The 25,379-nt window shown below is 51.7% G+C and overlaps 1 protein-coding gene across 1 annotated transcript; it reads right to left on the bottom strand.

Annotated features, from left to right (window-relative positions):
* Positions 1-853: 853 nt before the first annotated feature.
* Positions 854-16,289, bottom strand: LOC131096402 (serine/threonine-protein kinase pim-1-like). The gene is made up of 6 exons (XM_058044741.1): positions 16,257-16,289; positions 2,772-3,353; positions 2,598-2,648; positions 2,034-2,400; positions 1,209-1,385; positions 854-960 (listed from the first exon to the last, which is right to left on the bottom strand). The coding sequence occupies exons 1-6, from the start codon at positions 16,287-16,289 to the stop codon at positions 854-856; spliced, it is 1,317 nt and encodes a 438-aa protein (XP_057900724.1).
* Between the last annotated feature and the right edge of the window lie 9,090 nt (positions 16,290-25,379).

Genomic DNA, 25,379 nt, shown 5'->3' with positions numbered 1-25,379 from the left:
GTGATCCCAAAGCAAACAAGGGCAGTGGAGCAGCCCAAGCCCTTCCTTGCCAGCACAGCAAAGCAGCTGTGCACAGGTTCTGGAGCCCCACCTCTGCTCCCACCATGGGGTTGGTTTGTGTCGGGCTGGCTGCCCCAGCCCCAGCCCGGGGCACGGTGGGTGCTGGGGGCTGTTGGCAGGGCCAGGAGCCCACTCCCATTTCGTACCCACCCCAGCCCATCCTCCCAGCCCTGCCAAAAGCAGCTTGGCAGCCACTGAAGAATGAGTTGCATCTGCCCCAGCAAAGGGAGAGCCTTTGGTTCCCCGCCACGCTGGGTCATGCCCACATCTGGCAGAATTTCCCCAGGTGGGGACTCACCTGCAAATTCCCTGTGGAGTTTGGCTTTGTAGAAGGTGCCAGAATCAAAGTCCATCACCTTCAGCCTCCCGTGGCCAGGCTGAGGAAGAGCTTTTCATCCTTGGTGTCACCCTCACTGTCTCCAACAGCAGCAGAGGCAGCAGCAGCAGCAGCAGCAGCAGCAGCAGCAGCAGCAGCATCCCCACCCGGTACAGCTTCTCCAGGGGCTCCTTCTCCTTCCCTGGGGGCAGACCAGGCTCTCAGGGCTCTGCCCAGGGCCCAAGCTGTCAGGGAACCAGGACAAGCAAAACCAGCTGGGATGGCGGCCACCAGTGCTGGGCAGAGCAGCTCAGCTCCAGCACAAGGGCTGTGTGTTCCCATCCCATGACCCCGGTGCAGTGACACAGGCAGCACAAAAAGCTCTGGGTTCCTTTGCTTCTCATTGCCAAAGCATGTGTGGAGCTGGAACTTACCAGGGCTCTGGATCAAAGTGTGCCTGTGGCTCTCTCCTTTCTTCTATGGCAGAGGAATATCCCACATCCAAGGATCACAGAAGAGGTCTTCCAGTGCGGGTCTGTCCAAGGAGTTCACAGATAAACACCACCTGATCAGATCTTTGCACTCTGGGGAGAGAAAGCAGAAAGTGACGGTCAGCCAGAGAAGGCTCCTGTCTGCTTTACCCCACTATTCCCGTGCCCAGGCCATGCTGGATGTGCTCAGAGCTGGGCCTAAACTTTGCCATCAATTCCCTGTTTTGGAGGAGAGCAGGACATGTGCCACCCCCTCAGCAGCTGCCAGAGTGGGATGCCCACAACCCCGCTGCTGGCTCCCAGCACTGGGATTCCCCCCGTGCCCAGAGAAGAGGATCCACCTTGAGAGAGCCGTTGTGGCAGCGGGAGCTGGCCCCAGCTGAGGTTCTGGCCCCTCCTGAAAGGGTGCTCCCCGCAGACCATCTGGTGCAGCAGGATGCCCAGGGACCAGACCGTTGCTGCCTCGCCATGGTACCAGCCAAAGTCGTTCCATTCCGGGGGGCTGTAGGACAGTGTTCCTATGGAATACAGATGGAGTTCATCAGGGGGATGCTGCTGCTCCCAGAGCCTGGCCCCATCATCCCTGGGTGTGCGGGGGCTGCATCAGGGGCACACAGGGTGACCACTGCCCTCTCGCCAGCACCTGGGACTTGTGCACGAAGTTAGAGTTGGAAAAGAAGCCTCTGGTGCTGGAAGAGGGCAGCCCTGGCTAGGCCCGACCATGACATGCAAAGGAAAAACCCACTCCATGCTGGGGAAAAAACATGCCCATATCCTCCCTGCCTGCATTGCCCCAAAAATATTATGAAGCCAAGGCAAACAGGGCGAGTGGAGCAGCCCAAGCCCTTCCTCTCGTCTGCACACCAAAGTGGCTGGGGCACAGGTTCCGCCCTCCCTCTCTGCTACCCCGGGGTAGCAGGTCGGGGGTTTTGGTCAGGCTGGCTGCCCCAGCACAGCCCCAGTCCTGGGCAGAGTGGCTGGCAAAGGCTGCCAGCAGGGCTGGAAGATGGCTGCCCACCCAGCCCCGCTCTAAAGCAACTCAGCTGAAGATTCAGTGCCCTGACTGGCAGCAAAAGGGAGAATCCCCACTGCCACAGCCAGCTTGGGCTGAGAGATGTTGGGCCATGAGATGTTAGCAGCGGGAGCACAGCCCTGTGTAGGCTCACCTGCAAAGTGAGTGTAGACTGTGTCCTGCAGGTAGGTGCCACAGCCGAAGTCAATCAGTTTGGCCTGCCCGGTGTCCAGGTCAACCAGGATGTTCTCTGGCTTGATGTCCCTGTGCAGGACCCCGCAGCTGGTGCAGTGCCGCACGGCCTCCAGCACCTGGCGGAACAGCTCCCGCGCCTCCTCCTCGGGCAGGAACTGCCGTGCCCCAATGAAGTGCTGCAGGTCCTGACACTGCTCTGGCCGCTCCAGCACCATCACGATGCAGTTGGGGAGCTCGAGCCACTCCAGCAGCTGGACCACACCGGGGAAGCCAGTGGACACCTTGGCCAGCAGCACGACCTCCAGGGGTGCGCTGGTGCCGTCGGGCTGCGGGAGGAGCACGATGCCGTCAGTGGGGCCGATGCCATGCCAGGCCTGGGGAAGCCCTCAGCCAGGCCGGGATGCTCTGAGCCCTGCACTGGCCCCACGCCCGCTCTCCTTCGGGGCGTCCTGGCGGCTCCCACCGTGCCGGGCCCCGGCTCATCCCCGGCCGGCAGCCCCGGCTGCTGGCCCCGCTCACTCACCAGCTCGCCCCAGTGCCGGACGCGGTTCCGTGGCACCCTTTTGATGGCCACCTGCAAGCCAAGGGCAGCAGCGGGGTGAGCTCGCCGCCCGCACTGCGAGCCCCATCCTCCGCCCTCCGCCCTCCTCCTCCTCCATCCCCTCCTCCTGCGCCCGCCGCCGGCCCCGCCGCTCACCGGGGCGCCGTCCGAGATCCTCGTGGCCGCGAAGACTCTGCCGAAGCCGCCGCGCCCCAGCAGCGATCCCAGCCGGTACCGCTCCAGCAGGCCCTCCTGCGCCGTCCCTGCGGGCGGGACGCGGCGGTCAGCGCTCGGCCCGGGGCCAGCAACGGCCCCCGAGCGCCGCTCACCCGCCCCGGGCCGGCCATGCCCAGGCGTTCGCTCCCGGGAACGCGGCACGGGAGGCTCGGGGCCGGCGGCCGCGCTGCCGAGCGGTGGAGCTCGGGCCGGGGAAGCCGCAGCGGAGGCGGCGGCAGCGGCCGCGCCGCGTGTGTGCTCCGCGGGCCCCGGGAGGAGCCGCGGCCGGGACCGGGGCCGGGGTCGGGACCAGACCCTGCGTCGGGTCCGGGGCCGGGCTCGGGCCAGGCGGAGGCAAAAGGCGGCGATGCCGCCCCCGCCCCAGGCACTAATGCCCGCCCAGCAGCGCCACCGCCAGCACGGCCAGAGCCGGGCGGAGGCGAGACCGCGGCGGGACGGCCGGGGCCGGGCACGGGGCAGCCCCGCCCGGGGCCGGGGGCGGGCCGGGGGCATGGCCCGGCCCTGCAGGGGGGAGGGAGGCGGGGAGAGGAGAGGGACGCCGGGCAAGGGACCCTGAGAGAAGGGTGCCCGACAGCGGGAAAAGGAGAGAGAGAGAAAGAAAGCGAGAAGAGAAAGAAAGAGAGTATTCAAAATATCTCTTTTTTTCTGCCGCCGCTACTGCTGCCGCCGCTACTGCTGCCGCCGCTGCCGCCGCTGCAACTGAGGCACCGGGGCCGTTCGTCCCCGTGTCCGTTCCCCGCTCGCCCCACGAGCCCCACGTTCGAGCCCCGCGTGCCCCGGGGACAGCCCCTCCGTCTGCCCAAACACGGGAACTTTGCAATGCTGAGCCCAGATGCAGAGCCCTGACTCCTGCACGCTGGCACAGCGATCCCCTCGCTCGCTGCTGTGCATTGTCCTTGCTGAGGGGCAAACACTGTCGGGACACCTTCCCTTGGGGTAGGATTCCTACCTGAGCCCAGCACTGCACTGCACTTACATCTCCAGTGTTGCTTTCCTGTAAAAACAGGGGAAGGAAAATTCTGTGTGGCTCATGGTATTTTAGTGCCTAAAGATCACTAAGTCACCGATCTTAGAGGTGCTGTGCATCTGGAATTACGGGGATGCAACATAGAAAAGGGGAACATAGAAATAAATAGAGGAAAAGATCTTGGATTGTTTCTTTTATTTTCATTTCACTTCTGGAAAGCTGTTTCAGTTTTCCAGGAATCTACACCTGTCTGCTCTTCCCAAGAATCTCTCATGGAGAACAAGGTCAAGCTTCTGTCACAAGATTTGCCACCGGGAAATTATGCCACTGGTGAAATTTTCATTGTGACTGTTTGTGCTGGCTTAAGGCAAATTTTGGGAGGAAATCTCCAAAAGGGGTCCGTCTAGAAAGCAAGTTCAAATGGCCCCTCCCCCTACTAGTTCAGGAAAAGACTTCCTTGGAGAAAAGTGAAAAAAACCCCAGTTTATTTAACAAGTAAAGTATTCACAAACATGAAAAATGAATAATATTAAATCAAACCTCTGACAGTGGTGAAGAGATGGCAAATTCAGGAAGTCCTTTTTGTGGGTTGTAGTTTGCTCACTTGGTCTCTTCTAAGTCCCTCTGGTGCTGGAATGCAGCGTCCCAGAGCTTGGTGGGCCACAGGTGTGAGCTGCTGCCGGTGTTTGTCTGGGCTTTCAGTCCAGAGCAGGTTTAAACAGTTCCAAGAAAAAGGAAAGCCACAGTCCAAGGAGCTTCGCTTCCTAAGCTACCTAAAACCAAATTGCTAGACCTGGGCTGTGAAGGCATCGGGAAATTTCCAAATCTGGGCACTGGCGGTCCCAGCAAACACCAGAGCTGGATGATGCTGGTGCCAGAACCTGCAGATTTCCAAATTTTGGCTTTCTGTGCCAGCAAATCACTGGACTTGGGCTGTGCCGGCACCAGGAAGTTTTCAGATCTGGGCGCTGGCACTGCCAGCCAACACCAGATCTGGGTGGTGTCATTGCCAACGACAGAAATCTGCCAGATTTGGGCTCTGCTGGCACTGAGAAATTTCCAAATCTGGGTTCTGGTTACATGAAACACAAGATGTGGGGGCAGTGCCAGACCTAGTAGCAGGAAGCTGCCACAGGTTTTGGATTTCTGTACCAGCAAATTGCTGCACTTGGGCTGTGTCAGAATAGGGAAATTTCCAGATCTGGGCACTGGCAGTGGCAGCAAACACCAGGTCTGGGCACCTGTATTGGCATCAGGAAATTGCCAGATTTTGGCTTTCTGTGCCAGCAAATTGCTGGACTTGGGCTGTGCCAGCACTGGGAAATTTCCAGATCTGGGCACTTGCCCAGCATACACCAGACCTGGGCGGTGCTGGTGGCAGTGCCGGGAAGCTGCTGGGTTCTGGCTTTCTTTCCAGAAAATTGCTGCATTTTTTTCAGCCAGGTTTTGCTGGCACTGAGAAATTGCCAGATTCTAATTTCCTGTGCCAGCAAACTGCTGGAATTAGGCTGTGCAGGCATCTGAAACATTCCCGATCTGGGTACTGGCATTGTCACCAAACATGAGATCGGGTTGCTGTAGGTACCAGGTCTTTGCTTGGTTTTGACTTTCTTTGCCAGCAAGTTGCTGCACTTGGGCTGTGCCAGAATAGGGAAATATCAAAATCTGGGAACTGGCAGTGCCAGCAAAAACCACTTTTCAGGAAGGACTGGATCTGGACCCGTTCCATCCCTGCCTCCCTCCCTCAACAAGGTGCCAGAGGGGCTGGAGAGCAGCCAGGCAGAAAGGCACCTGCAGGGACTGATGGACAGCAGGCTGGACATGAGCCAGCAGTGTGCCCAGGTGGCCAAGAAGGCCAATGGCTCCTGGCCTGCATCAGGAATTGTGTGGCCAGCAGGAGCAGGGCAGGGATTCTTCCCCTGTGCTGGGCACTGCTTGGGCAGCGCCTCAAGTGCTGTTTGTAGTTCTGGTGCCCCCAATTTAGGAAGGACATGGAGGGGCTGGAGCGTGTCCAGAGAAGGGCAACAAGGCTGAGGAGGAGTCGGGAGCACAAGAGCTGTGGGGAGTGGCTGAGAGAGCTGGGGTTGCTTATCCTGGAGGAGAGGAGGCTCAGGGGAGACAAGGTGGTGTCAGGGCACAGGTTGGACTTGATGATCTCCATGGCCTGTTCCACCCTTGCTGATTCTGTGATTCTCTGAAACCACCCTTGGAGCAGTTGCAGGATGAGCCCTGGGCCTCCTCTTCAGAAGCTCCAGCAGCCCAGGTCCCTCAGCTTCTCCTGCCAGCCCCAAAGCCCATCCTGTCAGTCCTGCAGAGCCTCTGCAGCTCCTCCTCACTGCCCAGAACAGGGAGCCCCAGAGGCAGACACAGCAGCCCAGATGTGCCCCCCTGCCCTGGGGTGCCGCTGGCAAGGGAGCAGCACCAGGCACTGCAGGAGCCTGCAGACAATTGATCTGAAGGCCAAACCTCCTTAGCTCCTTCTGAAAGAGCAGGAACAGTTCCTCATTCCAATGTGGTGGAATGCTGGGCACCACAGCTCCAGGTGAGGACTGGACACAAGTTTGCTTCCACTGAGTGCTGTGATGGGTTCTGCAGGAGCTCTGGGCTCCTGTGCTTGCCAGGCACAATGAGGAGAGAAGGAGCCAAGTGCACTGATGTGGTAAATGGATTTGTATAAAGTTTTTAGAGCCTGATAGAAAGCCCACAAAGTATGAATATGTATTTAAATCTTGAGACAAGAAATGGTAACTTAAAAATTTCCATGGAATAGGACAGATATTGTTGAGAGAGAAATGGAGCTAGATAAAAGTTTCTAAAGATGGCCTTGCAAATAAGACTTTGGAAAAACAGAGCTATGAAAGATGCATTGTAGTGGGACCCATGAGGGGCAGTTTTAATAATTGGCTTTAAGGCATCTACAACATGGCATGGCAAAAAGGCTGATAGACCAAGAAACGCTTATAATGTATTATAATTAGGAAGTAGTTGGCCTCTGATTGTGATGGCATGAATTATAACATCTGTATTGTCTCACCCTTCTCATGAGACTGAAAATGGAATAAAAGTTTTTAAAACACCTCTCAGTGTCCCCATCTCTAGGTCAAGAAAAGAGTATTATCCAACACACTGACACGCCTTTGCCTCGACCATAACCCAGCCTAGACCAAACACACTGAAAGGTTTCCCCTGTGGCCCCTGTCTCGAAACATCAGGTCTGCTGTTTGACAGCTCAGGTTGGTTTGGTGTCAAGGAGTTTCCCTCAGAAATACTGGGTTTGTCTTCCTCTGTGCCTTCCCCTCAGCAGCCTTGGGGATGCTCCTGTGTGAAGCCATCTGTCTCACACAGTTTCAGACAACTTCAAACAGGATATCGTGCAATAAGTCGTCTCCTCTAAAGGGTTGCAACAACCCCTTACCAGCAATAGGAAATTATTACTAAGAGATGAAAGTGGAAAACCCCCAACAGTTTATTAACAAACAGAATCCCCCCATGACACGCGTTACAAGAAGGCGCCGGGGTCTCTCTCGGAAGAACAGGTGCTGTCACGGAGCAGTTCCAGCAGCTGATGGAAGCTCGGGGGCTCGTCTGGCATCGGCTTTCTCCCGTGGCAGAGCTCCATGGAGCGGGCAGGGCAGTGAAGCAGCTGGGCTGGAGCCCCTCGCTGCCTTTTCTCCCCGGCGTGGCTCAGCTCACAGACTCTCAGGCTGGGAGCGGGGCCGCTCCGCTCCTGCCGGCACCGTGTCCCTGGGCTTGGACAAACAGTTTCCTGCCAGGAGAGCCCTGCACGCTGCTCCACAGATCTTTCATACAGGCCCAAACCAACTCCAAACACTCTGTCAGCAGCAGCTTTGCACAAAGGGCTGCAGCAATCCAGGACAGCTGCAGGTGAGTGTCGCAAGGCTCTTGTCTTGTTCCTGACAGCAGAATTCTTGATGATCTTGTGCAATTTTCTTCAGATGTAACATGAGAGCTGACAGACATTAGAAATATCAGGTCTAAAACAGAAATGAAGGCACACCCTGAGCACACATGGAGATGAGCAAGCACATACCTACTCTACACACTGTGTATGAAGTATGGGGGACAATTCAGAACAATGTTCTCACCTCGCTGGTAACTGCCAAGCAAACCTCACCAAGTCTGCAAAGCAGGACCTGTGAATGGGACCCAGCCAGGTGTTGGATGGTGAAGAGTCCCTTCTCCTTCAGCTCCCGGAAAGGCAGAAGATTGATTTTTCTCTCCACCAAGGCAGCACCCTCTGAAATGACCAGGCTGGCAGCTCAGTTGAACAATGGGAGGTGCTTTTCAAGGAGTGCTTAATGAAATCATGGAATGCGTTGCCCCAGGATGCTGTGGCTGTCAAAAGCATTCACAAACCCAAGAGGCAAAGAGAGGGGTTTTAGAGTGGCCATTTGAGAAGACAGCCTTTCTGAAATCTCTGGCACATGAGGCCCCTCTGTCACTGCTTCCTAGAAACTGTGAGACCGGGCCATGCTGCTGTTTGTTGTCACCTCCCTGTACCTGTCCCTGAGACACAGTGCCACCAGGCTGTTATTGGGGCATTTTCCTTCTTTGCCAGCCCCAGCAGGCATTCAGCAGGGAGAGTCTGCACTGCCACTCTGGAGCTGAGTTTCCAATCTATGATCTCGGCCTCTCTGTCACCCCCTCCACTCCCTCTCACACATTCCCCAAAAAGCAGCAGGATGTCTGCTGGGACCACCTCAGCCTGCAGGAAGGACAAGTGGGTCCTGGCCTCTCCTGACCCACAGCACAGCTTTCTTTCATCCCAGCATGGAAATATAAAAACTGTATTATCACATCACACAAAGGGCCAGGAGCTTTTTATTTTGGCCGCAAGTGTCCACAGGGCATTGGGGAAGAGGATAAAAAGAGTGTTTTGCAACAAGCAACCCGGCTACTCAGGCAGGGTGGTAGGAAAAGTGTCTGGGAGCTGCTTTTTAGGAATTTGGTGGTTCTGCTGAAGCTTCTGACAGAGCTGATGGGCAGATCCCAGAGCTGTGGAGAGTTCCTGGGAAATTTGTCCTTGGATATGCCTACGAATGCTCTCCCAGTCATGAACTGCCATCTGTGTCCTGTCCATATGTTACTGCCTTGACTGTTGAGTGTCTGAGGTGCCTCTTGAGGCTGCTATGGACCTCCTTCACCAAGGAATGGATTGTGATACAACATCCCTTTCTGCTTATGTTTGGGCACTGACAGAGCCTGGACCACTCTGCCTCGAGCTTGGGCTCTGGCCAAGCAGGATTGCCAATGAGAGCAGCTCGTGGTCCTCAGCTCTTCCCTGCTGCTGGGACAGACAGACATGGCCATGGGGACAGAATGGAGCTGCCCCATCTGCCAGGGCACTAAGAAGGATGTGAATTTTTCTCTGCCCTGTCACCACCAGTTCTGCCTGGGCTGCATCCTGCAGTGGGCAAAGAGAAATCCAGCGTGCCAACTCTGCAGAAGAATGATAGAAGCTGTCATGTTTTCTGAGTAGGATGAACAGGACTACATACAATTTGCCACCAGCTCCCCCAAACAATTGCTAGAGCCCAGCAGGGAGAGAGCCTGGCCACCTTGCTGAAAGCAGCCTCCAAGACCCTGTGATGGCTGCTCCATCTTCCCCACAGGGAACACTGTCCCCAGCTGAGCAGGGGCTGCAGGACCAGAGCCTGTGGATGGGCTCCTGCCCAAGGAGTGGGCTGAATTTTTCAAATAACAATGTCATCTGCTGGACCAAAGGTGGCCCTGGCTGCACCAGAAGCTGGAGGGAATATGCCAGCAGCAGAGATGGCTGGTTAAGGAGTTCATAGAGCAGCATCCTGCATGCCCTCTGTGCCTATGGTCAAGTTGCCAAAACCTTGGTGCCAGTACGGCAACTTCTCCTCTGGAGCAGTCTGAATTGCTGCTAGCATAGTCCAGGGTAAAGAAGCAAAAAGGACCTTTGCATAATCTCCACAGATGTTTTATTCAGCTGTGCAGGGAGATGTTCAGGTCCCAGCAGCCACACACAGAGGGTCTCACTTTGTTTCCACAGGGGCCTGGGGGCTGACCCTGATCTCGGGGCAGTACAAAGATAAGGAGGCCAATCAGGGAATAGGGAAGGTGTGGCTCAGGAATGCAGGAACAGACACAGGAACAGGGGAAGGAGCCAATGGGGTCTAACAGCTTTTTGGGGGAAGATTCTTGTGTCTCCCTAGACCAGGGAATGCCTCCCCCAGCGTCTCCACAGTTCACCATGTTTTATATTATTAGGAAAGCTTCTCTGAAGGATCAACTGAATCAACACAAAATTACAAAAACCATCAAAAGAGCTCATAGGAAAATTGTTCAAAATGCAAACAATTCTGAGCTCCCAAAGTGCCAACAGATTTCTTGGAGTGTCTTAGATCTGGCAGGAGGGATGCAGGGTTTTCTTAGCACAGTTTATCAGGAAACTGAGTCACACATACTGAACCTCTGGTCCATGGCCTGCTCACTGCCATCGTGCAGCAAGGAGGCCCAGAGGCTGCTGTGCTCTGGGCCTGTCAGGGATGAACACAGCGGCTCTGTGGCCAGTGCCAGCTCCAGCAGCTCACAAGAGGAGACTCCTTCCAGAAGCTCTGCTGGCTCCAGTGTGGCAGACCAGCAGAGCCCACTGGAAGCCCCCCTCCATTGCAGCCACCCCCAGCTGTGCCCATCATCACTGCAGAGCAGGAGCTGCCCCAGAGGAGCCGCGGCAGGAGCTCGTGGCAGTGGCAGGTCCCTGTGCCCAGGGCAGAGCCACAGAACCTCTGCTCCTGCCTGGGACAGGGGCTGCTCACCCTGGTGTCCCACCGAGAGGAGGGATCCTGGGCCCCAAACTCTGCCCAGCCCTGCCAAAGGCCACCCCGCCAGCAGTGCCAGCAAGGTTCCTGCAGCCATTCAGCCAAATCAGAGGAAACAAATGTCTCTTCAGCTGACACAGTCTCTGCACACAGCTTTCTCCCCCTTCTCCTGGTGCCTTTCCCTGACTCCAGCAAGAGCTGCAGGAAATGCTGTGTGAGCCATGATGATGGAAGAGCTACTGATAAAAACAATGGGGTGATGCTTTCAGAGAAGTCATGAATGGAAGACTGACCAACCTTCCAGCCAATGGCATGCCAGAAGTTTCCATTCTTTAAATAATTGATTGTAATTAAAGAGTAAAAAGAAAGATACGGAAACAAATTAAATTTCCCACAGCTGCTGGCTTTCCTCAGGCTCCATGGTTTATGTATTGCTAGACTCACTTCATTTAGGCAGAATATTAACTGCCCTGACTTGTTGGAGACTGACCACAAGGTCTCATCTGTGGTGGGCAGTCACTAAAAATAGCTCAACAGAGGCATCTTCAGCTGTCCAAGTGTAGCAGAAATACATATTCTCTGCTTCATGGTGTGTGGCAACAGCTGCTGGTGTGGATTTGTCAGCATTGCTTCATGGATTACTCCTGGGAAGGAATTGTGTGCACAGGCACAGTATGATGGCTTCGATCTCCTCTAATTACTCCAATTGGATGATGGCCAGAACTTTTAGGCAAAAAGCATAATGACAGAATAATTTACAATATTCTCCAAACTACTCCTGTGGTTTGGATTTTCTTACTGATTAGGTTCAGTGTCTGGCCTCAAAAAATCAGTCCAGAAAGAACAGGCAAACCTCAGCTTGCAAGTTAGAGTGCAAGTCTTTAATCTGCTGGTTTTGCAGCATGTACAAACAACTCTTCAACATATTTGCAAATAAATCTCTTAGTTTTTGCTATACCTATCCAGAACCTGACTCTCTCCTCATTTTATTTTGATTTGAGATCCAAGCATTATTTTTTTTCTGGACAGGAAAGCAAGAACCAGCTGCAAATACAGACTACAAGTGTGAATCTATACTGCAGGAACTGAGCTGTAGCTTGGAATTAAAGGCAAGAAGTGATGCCATGGTAAATGTGAACATTTAGTGCTGACATAGGAGTCTTCTGCAATGCTCCACCAACCCATGATTCACATTGCTACAAACTCTCATTCTGGTGTTACAGAGTGTTGAAGAGCTGACTGTAAGTAAAAATATAGCCAGAATGTTAATTTTTGTTAATATGGCAGACAATGACTATCTAATAATTCAGAGCTCATGGAAGTGAGTATTCAGATTTCCACTTAGTATGTGCTGGCAGTTTTAATTTGAAATCAACAGGTTTATCCAAATCAAGTTATCCATAGGAATTAATTTGCTCTATGATCTACCTAAAAATGCCTCATTGTCTGCTAAGTTTAGTAGAAATTTGCAAAGTCAACAGTCCACAGATTTTCATTTATTGTTTAGTGGCTATTCTGCAGGAAAGCTTTTACAGACTAATCAGTTTGGATGTAATTAAAATGCCAGTACATTTCATCTAGCCATTTTGGTATTAGAACAAAACCATATGACTGCACAGCCTTTTAAAAACTATTTTAAAATAAATTTTCAAATCAACAGTCTGAGTAGGACTCAGAATAAAAACTCTACCAAACTTCAACTCCATTGGAAGATTCCCTTGTCACCCTGTGAATCAACTCTACATTCAGAAGATTAAAAGTCCCCATTATGGTGGTTTTGGTATGGTTAGGAATTAGGGAAGGATCTTCCTTCTCAGCTCCATGCTGCAGTGCCTTTGGGATGTGGCCTGCTGGCCGTTGTTTGTGCAGCCCTGGTATTTCTCCATGAGGCAGAAAGTGCAATTGCATTTCCAGCCCAAAGTCCATGAGGAGTGGGGCGTGCAGAGCTGTGCCAGACCCAGGCCAGCAGCTGTGCCGCCAGAGGGTTTTGGTTCCTGCCCAGGGCAGCTGGTGCATCTCTGCCGTGAGTGCCTCCCCTTCCAGGTGCCCATGGACAGCAGGTGCAGGGTTCTGCAAGGGGCATGGAACAGGGTGGGGATGTCTGCTGGCAACAGAGTGCAGCGGAGAGCAAACAGTCCAGGATGGTCCTGTAGTGTGTGACAGAGAACTCTTGACACAGCTGGTGACTGAGCCAGTGAGGGAAGGCACTTCTGGGCCTGCTGTTTGTGAGGAGAGAAGGGCTGCTGGGTGACAGGAGGGCTGGAGGCAGCCTTGGGCTCGGGGATCACAAAATGCTTGTGTTTGATTCCCAGAGAAGGAACGAGAGATGTTGGGGAAGTGTTGACCTGCAACAAATTGTGAATTTGTTAAGCTTTAACAGGCAGTGCTTAGTAGTACCTTCCCTCACAGCAGTGGTTAATGTGTGCAAGTGGATGTCTTAGCCTTGAGAATAAAGACAGTGGGCCTGCTGAGGAGGTAGCTGCAATGCATTCAAGCAGAAGGCTCTTAACCATAGAAGGAGAAATTGAGGAACAGGATGTTCACCCCATGACCACCAGAGACCCTCAAGAGACCCCTACTCTAAATGTCAGTAATTTTGGGGAAGTGATTTAAACATGTCAAACACTTTGTGAGAATGTTTAGCCTGTGAGTTTGAGCAAAGGAATAAATAAAAGTAATGAAAGTAATGTCTTAGTTCCGTGGATACTAACACGTGGGTGTGCATGTTTCAGGGAAGTGATTCCTCACGCACCCAGCACTGAAATAAAGTAATGCCTCTTTTCTCACACTGAGCTGGCAGTGTGGATTGGGCCCTGCTCGGTGACTTTCATTTTGGTAATTTCTATTGAAGCATAAAGAATGGTTGAAATGAAATCTTTTCCAGCTGTTTCCCTTTGGTTTACCTGTTTGAGGGGTAAAATTCTGTGCTGCAGGTGTGCTGGGTGTGTGCAGAGCAGTGCAGCCCCAGAAACCCCTTGGCTTGCCCACAGGTTGTCATGCCTTGTTGCCAGGTGTGCCCGGCTGTGGCAGGAGAAGGAGCCCGCAGTGCAGTGGGCACCGTGCCCTGCCCAGCCGGGGCTCTCTGGCACAGAGCAGCAGCAGCGCCAGCACCGTTCAACCCGCTCCTGCCTTGGCTTCCCCTGGCACACAGAAGCCTCTGGAAATCAGCGCCGCCAGTGGCGTTCCCAGCTGGGAGCAGCTGCTGCTGGCGGGCAGATGCTGCCATTTCAACTGCTGCCAAAGGGGAAGAAAGGCAGAGATGTACACGCACCGGAGCCCTGGGCATGTCCAATAAAGGAGCAAATATATGGGGAGATTTGTTAGGAAACATTTCAGCTGTGATGCCAACAGTGGCCTCTCTCCCGGTTCTGTGTGTTCTGGACGAGTAATGCAATGGTTGGCTCTGACAATTAATAAGCAGATGTTATGTGGATGTTCAAATGTGTAGTGATGGTATTGTAATATATCCTCCCATAGTCCTCTTTCCCGTCCCCCTTGTAATAGCCTTGGTAGTCAGGGCATTTGGGGAGGGCTGGCTTGTGACCAGCAGGCAGGGTGTAACAACACCTGACCTCCAGTCAGGATGCAAGAAAGTAATCTCCACCAATGGACAGCAGAGAAAGAGTTGACTGACAAAACTTTTGGAGGGGCTAAGGGTATAAAAGGCAGAGCATCCTTTTTGTAGATGAGCACGTGGCTGCTAGTCACAGAGACTCCCAATGCTGCAATTTTTCCTTATTCAGTCCTTTGTTAAGGTTTACTAAACCTTTAAAATGTTAAAAGTGAGAGTCATTTCTCACATGTGCAATACTGTGGGCCATTATCTTGGTCTGGTTTCCTTTGCTTGGGTCCCATCTGAATGCTCAGCTGGGGTACAGGCTGTAGATGCTTGAGGCACTCTTGGAGTTCCTCTTGGATCCCCTCAACAACAGGGTTTTACCCATGAGGGGAACTTGTGCTGCTTTGTGACAGAGAAGAACTTCCCGGGCTCTTTTGTGTTTGCTGTAGGGAAGGTTGATTATTGCTTTGCATAAATTCACAGACCAACATGCTTTGTGATGCTTTTCTTTGTCATACTTTGCTTTGTGATGTCACGGCATGGTTGCCACATCGTCGTGGTGACATCAGAAGGTTGCCTTGTGCACAGAAGGCCTGAGTGTCAGAGCAGCCTTGCTCACATCAGGAGAACCCTCCTGGCTGGAGCATTGGTCAGTGGGTAGTTGCACTCTGAGAGGCCATTTGTTTTTCTAGTGTTGGAGAAGACTGGCACAGCTCTGGGAATATGATCCACCATCTGGCCACAGCAGCTTTTGCTGCTTATGGTGTTTGTTTTTCCGCGTATTATGTTACACACTTTGCACGTAAGTAGAGTTTTCCATTCTACTTAGGTTAGGGTGTATCCTAACCTGGCTTTTGTATGTCTTCCTGCTGGTGGCTGAGTTACTGATTTTGAAAGAGAAAGAGCATTAGGATGCCACTGGTGTGGTATAGCTCCTGTCATGACATTCAGCTAAAAAGGGGGGGTCTGTAGCCACAGGGGCAGCATTTGCAGGGGAACCTGCAGGGCTTCCGTTCCCTCCACGGGAGAGTCTGTGGCAGCAGAGTCTGTCATTTCCTCAGTTTGCTGGGACAAGCAAGACACCTTTGAGATTGTAGACTGGCAGAGCTTCTTGGAAGGCCTTCTAAAAACTCTGCAGTTGTTCCCAGAATTCAGAGAAAGCTTATTTCTTTTTAAATTTTATCATGAAAGGATTTGACTGTCTAACTTGACCTTTTTCAAAGTGCTAAAATAGTGATTCCCTTTGCAAGGAAATGCAAACTCCAAAGCAGTGAGTGTCTGCCACAGCTCAGGGGGATTTTAGGGAAGCTTTTCTGAGCAACTGTTTCAAGCAAGTTAATGAGAACCGGTGCATGCAACTGATTAAAAAAAAAAAAGAACCTCAAGGAGAGGATTTCAGAAGCTGTTTTATGTCTTTGGTAGAACAGGAGCACTGAGTGTTAAAGAACAATTTGCATTTTCTTGGTCATATTTGTATTCATTTACTGGCAAAACAGGCTGAAGTGTAGGCACAAGCAAGAATATTGTCCTGATCCCTTGCTGGATGTGTGAATGAAATGTGTCTGCTGGAGGGATGTTGTGAAACGGGAAATCATCTCTGTTTGAGTTGACTTGTTCTGTGGGATTCAGCAGCCCAGGCAGTTTTCTGACAGCATCTGGTTCATTTTCCCTTCCCACTACAGGTCACCTGAAGCGTGTATTCAGCAGTGCTGAAGATCCTGAGGTGAGTGAGAAAGGAACATTTCAAGTTCCTGGTGTTTAAGAATTGTAGAACATGATGTGAGCTGGGCCAGTAGCAGTAGAGTGTAGAGAGCCAGCTAGGAAGGCCAAAAGAAAATCCATTTTCATGCCTGAAGAAAAATAACAAAGTGCGAAATGGATATTTTAAATTTCTATATCAGAGCTTTGAAGAACTACAAACCTAGTTTTGAAGAGAGAACCTTGCTTGCTGACGACAGATAGGGTGGAATATTTACATAGGAGCAATTTCCTGTACAGTTGAATTAGACCATTTTAATTTAGTCAGAGTCCCTTAGAATTCTATTCCTATCAAACTTTATGATATCTACTTCGAAGATGTCGTTGTAGAACAGGAAGGCCATCTTGCAATGGTGCCTGCTGTATCTGAAGTGCAGTGGGCACCTTTGTGGCTGGGGAGCTGCGTGGGCCCAAAGGACGCAGGGCTGGCGGCCGTGAGCAGCTGAAGATGAGGCAGCGTGGGGCCAGGGGGCCAAGAAGGCCAAGGGCACGGTGGCTGTGCCAGCAGCAGTGGGGCAGCAGGAGCAGGGCAGGGAGCGTGGCCTGTGCTGGGCAGCGCTGCGGCCACAGCTGGAGTGCTGTGTGCAGCTGTGGGCCCTGGGAAGCAGAAAGTCATGGAGGGGCAGCAGCGTGGGCACAGAGGGACAGGGGAGCTGGGCAAGGGGTGCAGCACAAGGCCAGGGAGGAGGGGCTGAGAGAGCTTTAGCCTGGACAATGGGGGCTCATGAGGGACCTTCAGGCAGACTTCCATAGATCCCTGCCTTGGATCCATAGAGCCAATGCTCAGCACAAGGGCTGTTTCCCTGCCAAACATCCCTTCACTGCATCCAAGTGCTTTAGACACTGGAGTGGGTAACACTTTCATATTTTGTTTGTTTATTTGTTTGTTTGTTTGCTAGAAGGAGAAGCTTTGTGTAATTTCTCCTTCTCCAGGGAGCTTTTTCTCAGTTTTTCTGCCCTTTTCCAGCACTGGCAGAAACACATCACTTTCAGGTTAACAGCTCCCGTCTCTTTTGGCAGTCTAGGGAATCAGTGTGTGTTGTGTTTGGGAATTGAGCAGGAAATCAATGCCCTTGCATTCCAGCTGGTGCTCAGAGATTAGAGGAGCTGGGAGGGGCTGGGCTGCATTTCTGATTCCAGCCACTTTAGCACCATCAGTGTGCTCGAGTCCAAGAGAAGAACTTGCCCGAGCACAAATGCACAAAGAGTGCAGTTCCCAGTGCAGTGCTCTGGGTCTGGTTGCATTCTGTAAGGACCCACATGCTCCAGATTCCCCAAGAGTGTGGGTTACTGAAGCAACATGAGAGCAAGTTCAGGATGGCTGCTGACTGCGGTACTGCTACTGAGTGCTGATGTGTGTAGTGACAGAAAGGACAGTATTGATTCAGGGTGACCCCCACATGGCGAATAATGTGCTTTGACTCTATGATTTAGAAGGTTAAACAAATGCTTTCTTAAGCTATGGTATATTACACTAGTACTATATTAAAACTATACTATAGAGATACTATACTAAAAAGCTACTAAAGAAAAACTCGTGACTGTCTCCAGACAGTCGCAACACAGATTTTATCTAATTAGCTAATCAAGCTAAACAACTATCACTAAAATCCACTTAACAAATCACTTTCAGTAAACAATCACTATAACACATTCTACATGTACTAAACAAAAAGAACAGCCAATAGAGATAATTGTTTTCTCTTCTTCTCTAAGTTTCTCACTACCTTCCTTTAAAAAAAACCTAGGAGAGAGAGAGGAACTATATCTCTCTGTATTCAAAGAATGTAAATGCCACAGCACAGTAAAGAGAGATTATAAAAGTGAGATCTGTCTATCTATCTTTCTATTGCATCTTCCTGGCTCAGCTCCAAACCAGTGGAAGATGCAAAGCTCACCTAAAGGCATCCCTTCAGGAGAGGAGTAGAGACAAGTTCCATTGACTGATCCTGAGTAGGTAGAGATGTTTCCCCCTCCAGAGATGGTTGTTTTTTCCCCTCATGTTTTCCTCCTCCAGCCTCTTGTGCCCTGAAGCCTTCTTTTTATCCTTTAAATTTTTGCATGTCCTGAGGAAGTAGAACTATCCCATGCTGTAGCTGGGGTCTGGTGACTTTGCTCATACATGACACATGGTTTGCATTACATGACACATGGTTTCCTTCGCTGGCATCCCCAGGGCTGTGTAAGTGCATTCATTAATGGGGCCTTATGAGAAACTCTGTTACTGTTGCTCAGAATTCTCAGTTGACAAAAGAGGGAGAAGAAACACCTTGGTCCTCCTCCATATACTGAGGTGGCCATAGGGGTTCTCTGACTTCCATAAGAGATCTTTGAGTGCATCCTTATCTCCTGAATGACCCGGTTTTCTAACGAGTGTGTGGATGTCAGGAGGGAGGAATGCTGGTGCAGGCCTGAAGAGAATGTGAACTCCAGAAGTGTCTCACAAGGAGTGAGCTCACCCAGGAAGCCCCTGCAGAGCCAGGATGGAGCTGTGGGACAGAGCGGGGTGTCAGTCACTACTGAAAGACAAACAGGACATGGCAGAAGCAGAGGGAGGCTCTCACCAGACCCTTGAGAAATGCCACCCCTTCCCTGTCAGCTGCCTGAGAGGCTGTTGGAGCTTCAGTCCCAGATGGCCCTGACTGTAAGGCCAGGGTCACTGTGGAATCTGTGCCTCCCCTCGGGCAGAGAACGACCCAGGAGAGCAGCAGCACAGTGCTTTGGGAACGTGTGAGCCCAGCAGTCTGTGAGTCTTGGCCCACAAAGGGCGTATGGGAAGCTGAAACCCATCTTCTCTTGCTTTCTGTGCAGGTGCTTCTAGAGAAAGAGCAGGAGCACACTGCCTCATCTGAGCTGCCATGCCAGACTCAGGGAGAGCTGTTCCCTGCCCGAGAGCAGGAAGAGCAGCTCAGGCAGCAGGTGGAAGAGCCACAGGAGAATGGCCAGGTAAGCCTGACTGGCCAGGGGACAGAGGGAAGGGCAGGAAGAGGGGCATAAACCAGAGCTCCTGGGACTGAGGAGGCCAGGAATCCCACAGGCACTGGAAGCACAGAGACTTGGAATCTGCAGAGATCAGCACCAGGACAGGAAGGTTACAGTGGAATCAGAGCTGGGTAGGGAAGCAGAAAAAGGGGCTGAATAAATGTGATTTTGAGGCTAAAAGAGGGAAAAGCTGAGCTTGATGGCAGCTCTCAGTCACTTGCTCTGCTTTTGTGTGCACAGAACATCAAGGCAGAGCCACAAGCAGAGCTGCCTGAAGCTCAGAGTGCCATCATGGCAGTGAAGAGGAGGAATGAAGACATTCAAGAGGAGAAGAATCTCCCTATGCAGAGGGGCAATCAACAAAAACAGGTGAATGAAGGAATGGCAGCCACTCCACTCATGAAAGAGAGTCCTTTCCGTTGTTGTTTACAGAAAATTGACGAACAGATGGAGGCACAGCTGCAGGAAACTGAGGCTAGGATAAAGACAAGGAAGAAGAGGCTAGATGAAAAAATTAAAATCATCAAAGAGAAAATGAATCACCTCCTTCAGGAGCAAAAGGCTCTTGAAAAGCGAGTGAAATAGCAATCAGCACTGCAGTCACCCAAGGGGTGGTTTCTGCCTGCCCTGCCTTTCCAGTGCAGAGCAGCAGCAGGGGGTGGGTGATGCCTCTGAGTGCCATCCTGATGAGGCCTCTGTCAGAGCTGCTCTCAGGGACACTTCCTGCTCTGCTGGATCTCAGCTGATGCTCTAGACAGTGGCATTACTCCTTTGGCCATTTAGCCAGCAGTCACCCGAATGAACTCCTGCTGGCTTCTTCCAGGTGACCTTGCTTCTTGAGGTGTTTTTGCAGGTGAACATGGTCACTCACATAGATTTGGAATACGAGCTACAAGCTGTCTGTATCCCTTGCGAATCTGCTCCTGTCCTTTACTTTCTTCCCAGTCGATGGCTCCTGGCTGACGGGGACAAGCTGTAGTCTCTGACTGCTTTGTTCTGTTTGACTTGAGGTGGAAGTGTCGCCATCCTACCTGGCAGCCTGTAGAGAGTTCCAGCAAATGATGGGCAACCAAGAGCCCCGAGGCTGGCATGAGGCCCAGGAACTGACCCATCCAGAGATGCTGCAGGATAAGCTCATCCCGAGGAAGGTGCAGAAAAAGGGAATTTCATGGCAGGAGGTAGAACATTAGAATGTGGAGCTGCAAACGTATCTGCAGACCTAGGAGGGGGAAAGGAGTCTTTGGGAGAAGTGGAGCGGTCGTTGCTGCAGTCATCCTTTAGAACAAGAAACCGGCTATGAACTCGAGTAAAACCAGCCTTTGGTTTTGACCATTTGGTTTCACAAGTGGACATCCAAAGCAATCCAGTTGAAGAGCTCTGCATGTGGCTGACAGCAGCTTCCTAAGGGCTTGCATTTCAAATGGCAATCTCTCTTGCATTTCAGGGCAATCTCTGCCACACCTTCCTGACATCAACTCATTTCTTGTCTCAGATCTACACCGACTCTGACACTGAAGCTGCTGCAGAAGCCGCAGTGCCATCCCAAGGAGCCTTTGCTCCCCAGCTGAAGAAGTGGAGCCTGAGCCCTTGGTTCACCTGCCGTGCTGACCCAGCTGCTGCTCAGCAACAGGAGATGGCGGGTGACTCCCTGGAGCAGCAGAGTACGTCTGGTATCTTTCTTATCTGAGGGACAGTGAGTTGTGTGCACGTGTCAGCACAGCTGTAGCCAAGGGTTCTGCTCAGTTTAGTGTCACAGAAGTGCTGGCATTGCTCCGAGGCAGCAAGAGAGAGCTCTGGGTGTTCCTGCTGCCTCTGAGGGCAGCTTAGACTGGCTGGAATTTGCCTGGGCTTCCCTTCTCTCTGCCGAAGGCAGAAGCAGGGATTGTTCCTGGATCGGCAGAAGGCTGTGACTGCTTGAGTCCTAGCCATTGGCAGAAGCCCTGCTGAGATCAGTCTCTAGGAGAACACATCAAGCCCTTTGTAATTCTGCAGCACAACCCAATGAATCTGCTTCTTGCCCTGAACAGCTGCCAGTGCTGTGCCCTCAGATAAGATCTGGTAGGGTTGAGAAGAGAGCCCAGTGCATTCTGTGTCTACCATAACCTGTTGGGACAAAAAGGGCACTGATCTGTGCCTGGGTGTGGCTGATCTCAAAGCCCATCCTGTTGTGTCCTGAATGGGGGCAACAGCTTGTCCGGGGCTCAGGCTCACTCTGGCTTCTTCCCATCAGTGCCTGTCAGTGCTCATGCTTGGGCTTTGCCAGCCTTGTTGTGGTCGCTGCCCTGCCCCTGAGGGCTGTGGCAATGCAGAGGCTGGAGTCTTCCTTGGCTGGGAGGGTCCCGCTGCTGCCCAGCTGCTGCAGTGCGGAGCTGCCTGAGGCAGCAGCCCCTGCTCTGGGCCGGCTTCTGCCTCGCACGGCCTGGGCTCACAAGAGGGTCAGCATCTCCTCTGGGCAGCTCTCTGTGTCACAGGGACACCTGAGGAGCACTGCTGTCCTCTGTGCCCGTGCCCGCCGTGCCGAGTTGGGAAGATGGGGACGTGTGCGGTGCCGAGAGGGCGAGTGCAATGGGAGCGACTGAGCCGCGCTGTCAGGGTGACGAGAAGCGGCGCGGTTCTTCACGCAGGGCACGGGCAAGGGCGTCTGTGAGCTCAGCCTGCTCATAAAGGGTGAGGGTCCTGATGCTGAAAGCCCCGTGGGGATTGATTCTAGCATGAGCTGCTCTGGTTTACAAACGCAGAGGCATTCTTCTGGCAAACTGCTGCAAGGTGGAAAAGATGGGAACACTTGGCAATATTCCTCCTGTTCTGGACTTGGCATCTGTTCAGAGGAATTGATTCTACATGTCCAAGTGCATTTAATCTTAGCAAGTAGGAAACCTTTTCTAAATCTCACAGTGTTTATTCCCAAGAAAACAAAGGCACTGTTAGTTCCAGCTCTCCTTAATGTTTCTAGATGACAGACTTACTTGCCTTGCTAGGTATTCTCTTCTGGTCTCAATCTCCTGTGAATGTATCTCCCTGTGCTTCCCTGTGTGCCTGCTGTCAAGAGGTCTCTCAATTCAAAGGATGCTGGAAATCAGTCTCTGTGCCAGCCACTTGTGCTGTGGGCCTGCTGTTCTTTTCTTGGTGTTCCAGTTGCTGTTCCTGTTGTTGTTAGCCAGCTGTCCACAAAGGGAGGGCTCAGAGCTCCAGACAGTGGGGCTGCCTTTTGTATCTCCTAGAAGGTGGGATCTCTGCTTTGAAGTGAACATCTTGCATTTTGTTTCCCTCAGGGAGAATGGTGAAGATGGAAAGTCCTATTCTAAAATACATTGAACTGGAAAATATTGGCAGTGGGTGAGTCCAAGCAATGTTAATGGTACAAAACTATGCATCAGGTGTTTTGCTGGTGGAATAGGTATCAAGTGTGAAGTCAGACAAACTGCAAATGTTTTCAGGCACTGGGCTTAGATTGTCAGTGCTGATCAGAATTTCTAGGTGTGCTCAGAAGGCATTGTCAAAGACATCTTCATGCTTCCAGTGTCCTGCAGGCATTTACAGCAGAGATCTCCTGTGTGGGCTGGCTTTCACTGCAAGATCTAAATGGCTTCTCCTTTCTTTGCTTCTGTTTTGTTTCTAGGAGTTTTGGAGACGTTTATAGAGCGCTCGACACTGCCACAGGAGGAGAGGTAAATATCAACAGCCCCTGCAGACTCTGCTGCACTCGAGGGCTTTCCCCTCTGGTGTGAGCTGTGGCTGGAGCTTTGGGCAGAGCTGTGCTGAAAAGGCACAAGAAGCACAGACTGGTGCCAGCCCACAGAACACATTTGGGACTTTGTCCTCCTCAGCTGCCGGAAGGAAGGCACGGAGGGCAGCGGTTCCTTTCAGAGAAGGACACGCTCACTCGCTCTCCATTGCTAAAACAAAGGTGGTGCCTTTGAGCACCTCACTGCTCTTTGGGGCTACAGCTTCAGAGTCCTGAATTCTCATTTCTGGCTGCCAGCAAATCCATCTGAAAGTTACTGGCAGATCCTTAGCCACCTGCAGTGCTGCACTTGGGAACTGCACATAGGGAGAGATCTGCAAGGCGTCCCTGAAAGCCCTAAGCCCTGCCCATATCACAAGATGTATTCAGAGAGCATTAAGACATGGATTACTTCTTCTGAATCCCAAACGACGCAGCAGAGAGTGTGGTCAGAGGTTTGTGGGTGATAACTGAGACACTGCTGTTACCAAGTGGTCAAGGCAAAATGTCAGTGGCCCCACGTGTCCTGTAACTGGCTCCCAAGGGAGCAGAGAAATGGGCTGTTGGAATGTCAGTTCCTAATTACTGCAGTGCCTGATCACAAGGCAGTTTGGCACAGCTCAGCTGTGTCATTGCAAAATCACTCGCTCCACGTGCCTTGTGGTCTCGTGCCACCAACCTCTCAAGTTACTGATTTTCAATACCATTTTAGGTGGCCATCAAGAAAATACGTCTTCAAGGACTGAGGAAGAAGGAACTAAAAGTCAATGAACTCATGGTCATGAAGGTGAACAGGAATCCCAACCTGGTCAACTGTTTTGACAGGTGAGTTGTACTTTTGTCCCATGAATGTTTGTTCACATATTGCAAACATGCAAGGTAAAATCCCACTTTGGTCACTGGCAGAAAATAGAGCTGTAATTATTGGCTAATTATTATTGCTCTTTTCATCTCCAGTGGATGGGAAGAGATTGCATTTTGCCTGTATGAGTCTTCGCTGGCACATGGTATTGGAAAATTGTTCAAAAACCCGGATGAGTTGTGTCTTACTAAATCAATGATCTCTATATTCGCAGCCACCACTTTGTTTTGGAGCTTGATTTTATTCAAGTGTCTTCTTACATCCAGATAAACTAACAAGGATTTCCCTTGGATTGTTGCCACTGTTTTCCATTGCTATGCATGCCAGGAAGACTAGGTGCTTTTTCCCAGAAACACCATGCATGACAGGCTTTTTATCTGGGCTGTTACTAAACTGCACATTTTGCTTGCTGCCCATCTAAGACATCTCCTTTTTCGCAGCTGCACCTTTCTCTTTGAGACTGCACAGATGGCAAACAATGCACAGCCAAGAGGGAATGTCTATTCCTTTGTTTTGTCTTTGTCTCAAAGGGATCTGAAAAGAAGAGTCAACCCATCTTTTCCAAACAGCAACCTAGACATGTACATTCATCTCCACGCCCTTGTTTCCTTCTTTAAGCTACCTTGTGGGTGAGGAACTGTCCCTGGTTATGGAGTACATGGATGGAGGCACTCTGAGCAATGTCATCAGCCAGACCTACCTGTCGGAAGATGAGATGGCAGCCATCAGTCGGGAGGTCAGCAATCCCATCTGTGTTTCCAAGGGCTTGGGCAGCATTGTCTGGGAAACAGGGGCTCAGAGCTGGAGTGATTTCCTGTGCCAAGCTTTGTTTCTGTGTTGCTGGTATGCTATAGGCAAGTAAAAGCATCTCAAGTGAAAGGCCTGCCAGTGCCCCTGCACTCCCTGTACTCAGTGCCAGTACTCTTATCTCCTGCTGTTGTATTCTCGCTCTCTCTCTTGTATTTGTATTTGCTGTTCTCCACCTTGCCTCTCTAAATGTATGCCTGGAGTCTGTCTTCACTGCATTCCTTGCCTGTGAAAGGAAAGGTGCTGGTGGCAGGATTTGAAATGATCAGCAAAGAAAAAAGACTCATTTCTCACAGTCCTCAGCTGAAAAGGATAGTAGTGCAGCCAAAATGCTCTTTGCTTCTGGAAAGTGACTGGTGTGATACATCCAAGCCTGTGCTGAGGCCAGCAAGAAAATCTTTGTCATGCAGCCTCCCACCCAAAAGTGATCCACTAAACACCAAAGAGAGGGACTTTTCCTTTCAAAACCCCTCCTTTGTCCTCTGCATGGAAAAAGCAGGTCCACTGCAGCAGGAGTCATCCTGGCTGGTTTGCAGGGGACAGCCTACAACAGCAGGTGCTGTTGCTCTTTCAAAAGCTGACATGCCTTTCCTCAGAAAGGTCCTGCTCTGCAAGTGTTGGAGCAGCAAGCTCTTCCTCTCAGTGGCCATTACTGTTCTGCCCTTACTCCCCATTCCCCTGGAGAGGGAATCTTTTAGATTCTTTGTTTCCTTTCTTTTGTGATGAAATCACATCACTCATTTTTGACCTCCTGTTTCTGTTTTCTCTCTCAGTGCCTGCAAGGACTGGATTTTCTTCATTCAAACCATGTCATCCACCAAGATGTGAAGAGCAGAAACATCCTTCTCAGAACTGACGGTTCTGTCAAGCTGGGTCAGTATATTCTTGGTCAGGTGCAGCGTTCCAGGGATGTGGGTGTGGGGCTGCTTGGAGTGACTGCCAGCTCCCCAAAAATGGTGCTGGTGGCAGTGCAGGGACCCCTGCTGCGAGCTGAGGGCACAGTTGCAACGTGCACAGAGGTATAAGGAGCCACAAGCAGTCAAGAGTGGCCTTGCTCTG

The sequence above is a fragment of the Melospiza georgiana genome, unplaced genomic scaffold (genome assembly GCF_028018845.1).
Source record: "Melospiza georgiana isolate bMelGeo1 unplaced genomic scaffold, bMelGeo1.pri scaffold_29, whole genome shotgun sequence".
In the NCBI taxonomy this organism is placed as follows: domain Eukaryota; kingdom Metazoa; phylum Chordata; class Aves; order Passeriformes; family Passerellidae; genus Melospiza; species Melospiza georgiana.
Note: the sequence above shows the minus strand (reverse complement) of the source record. Positions and strands in the feature narration are given on the sequence as shown.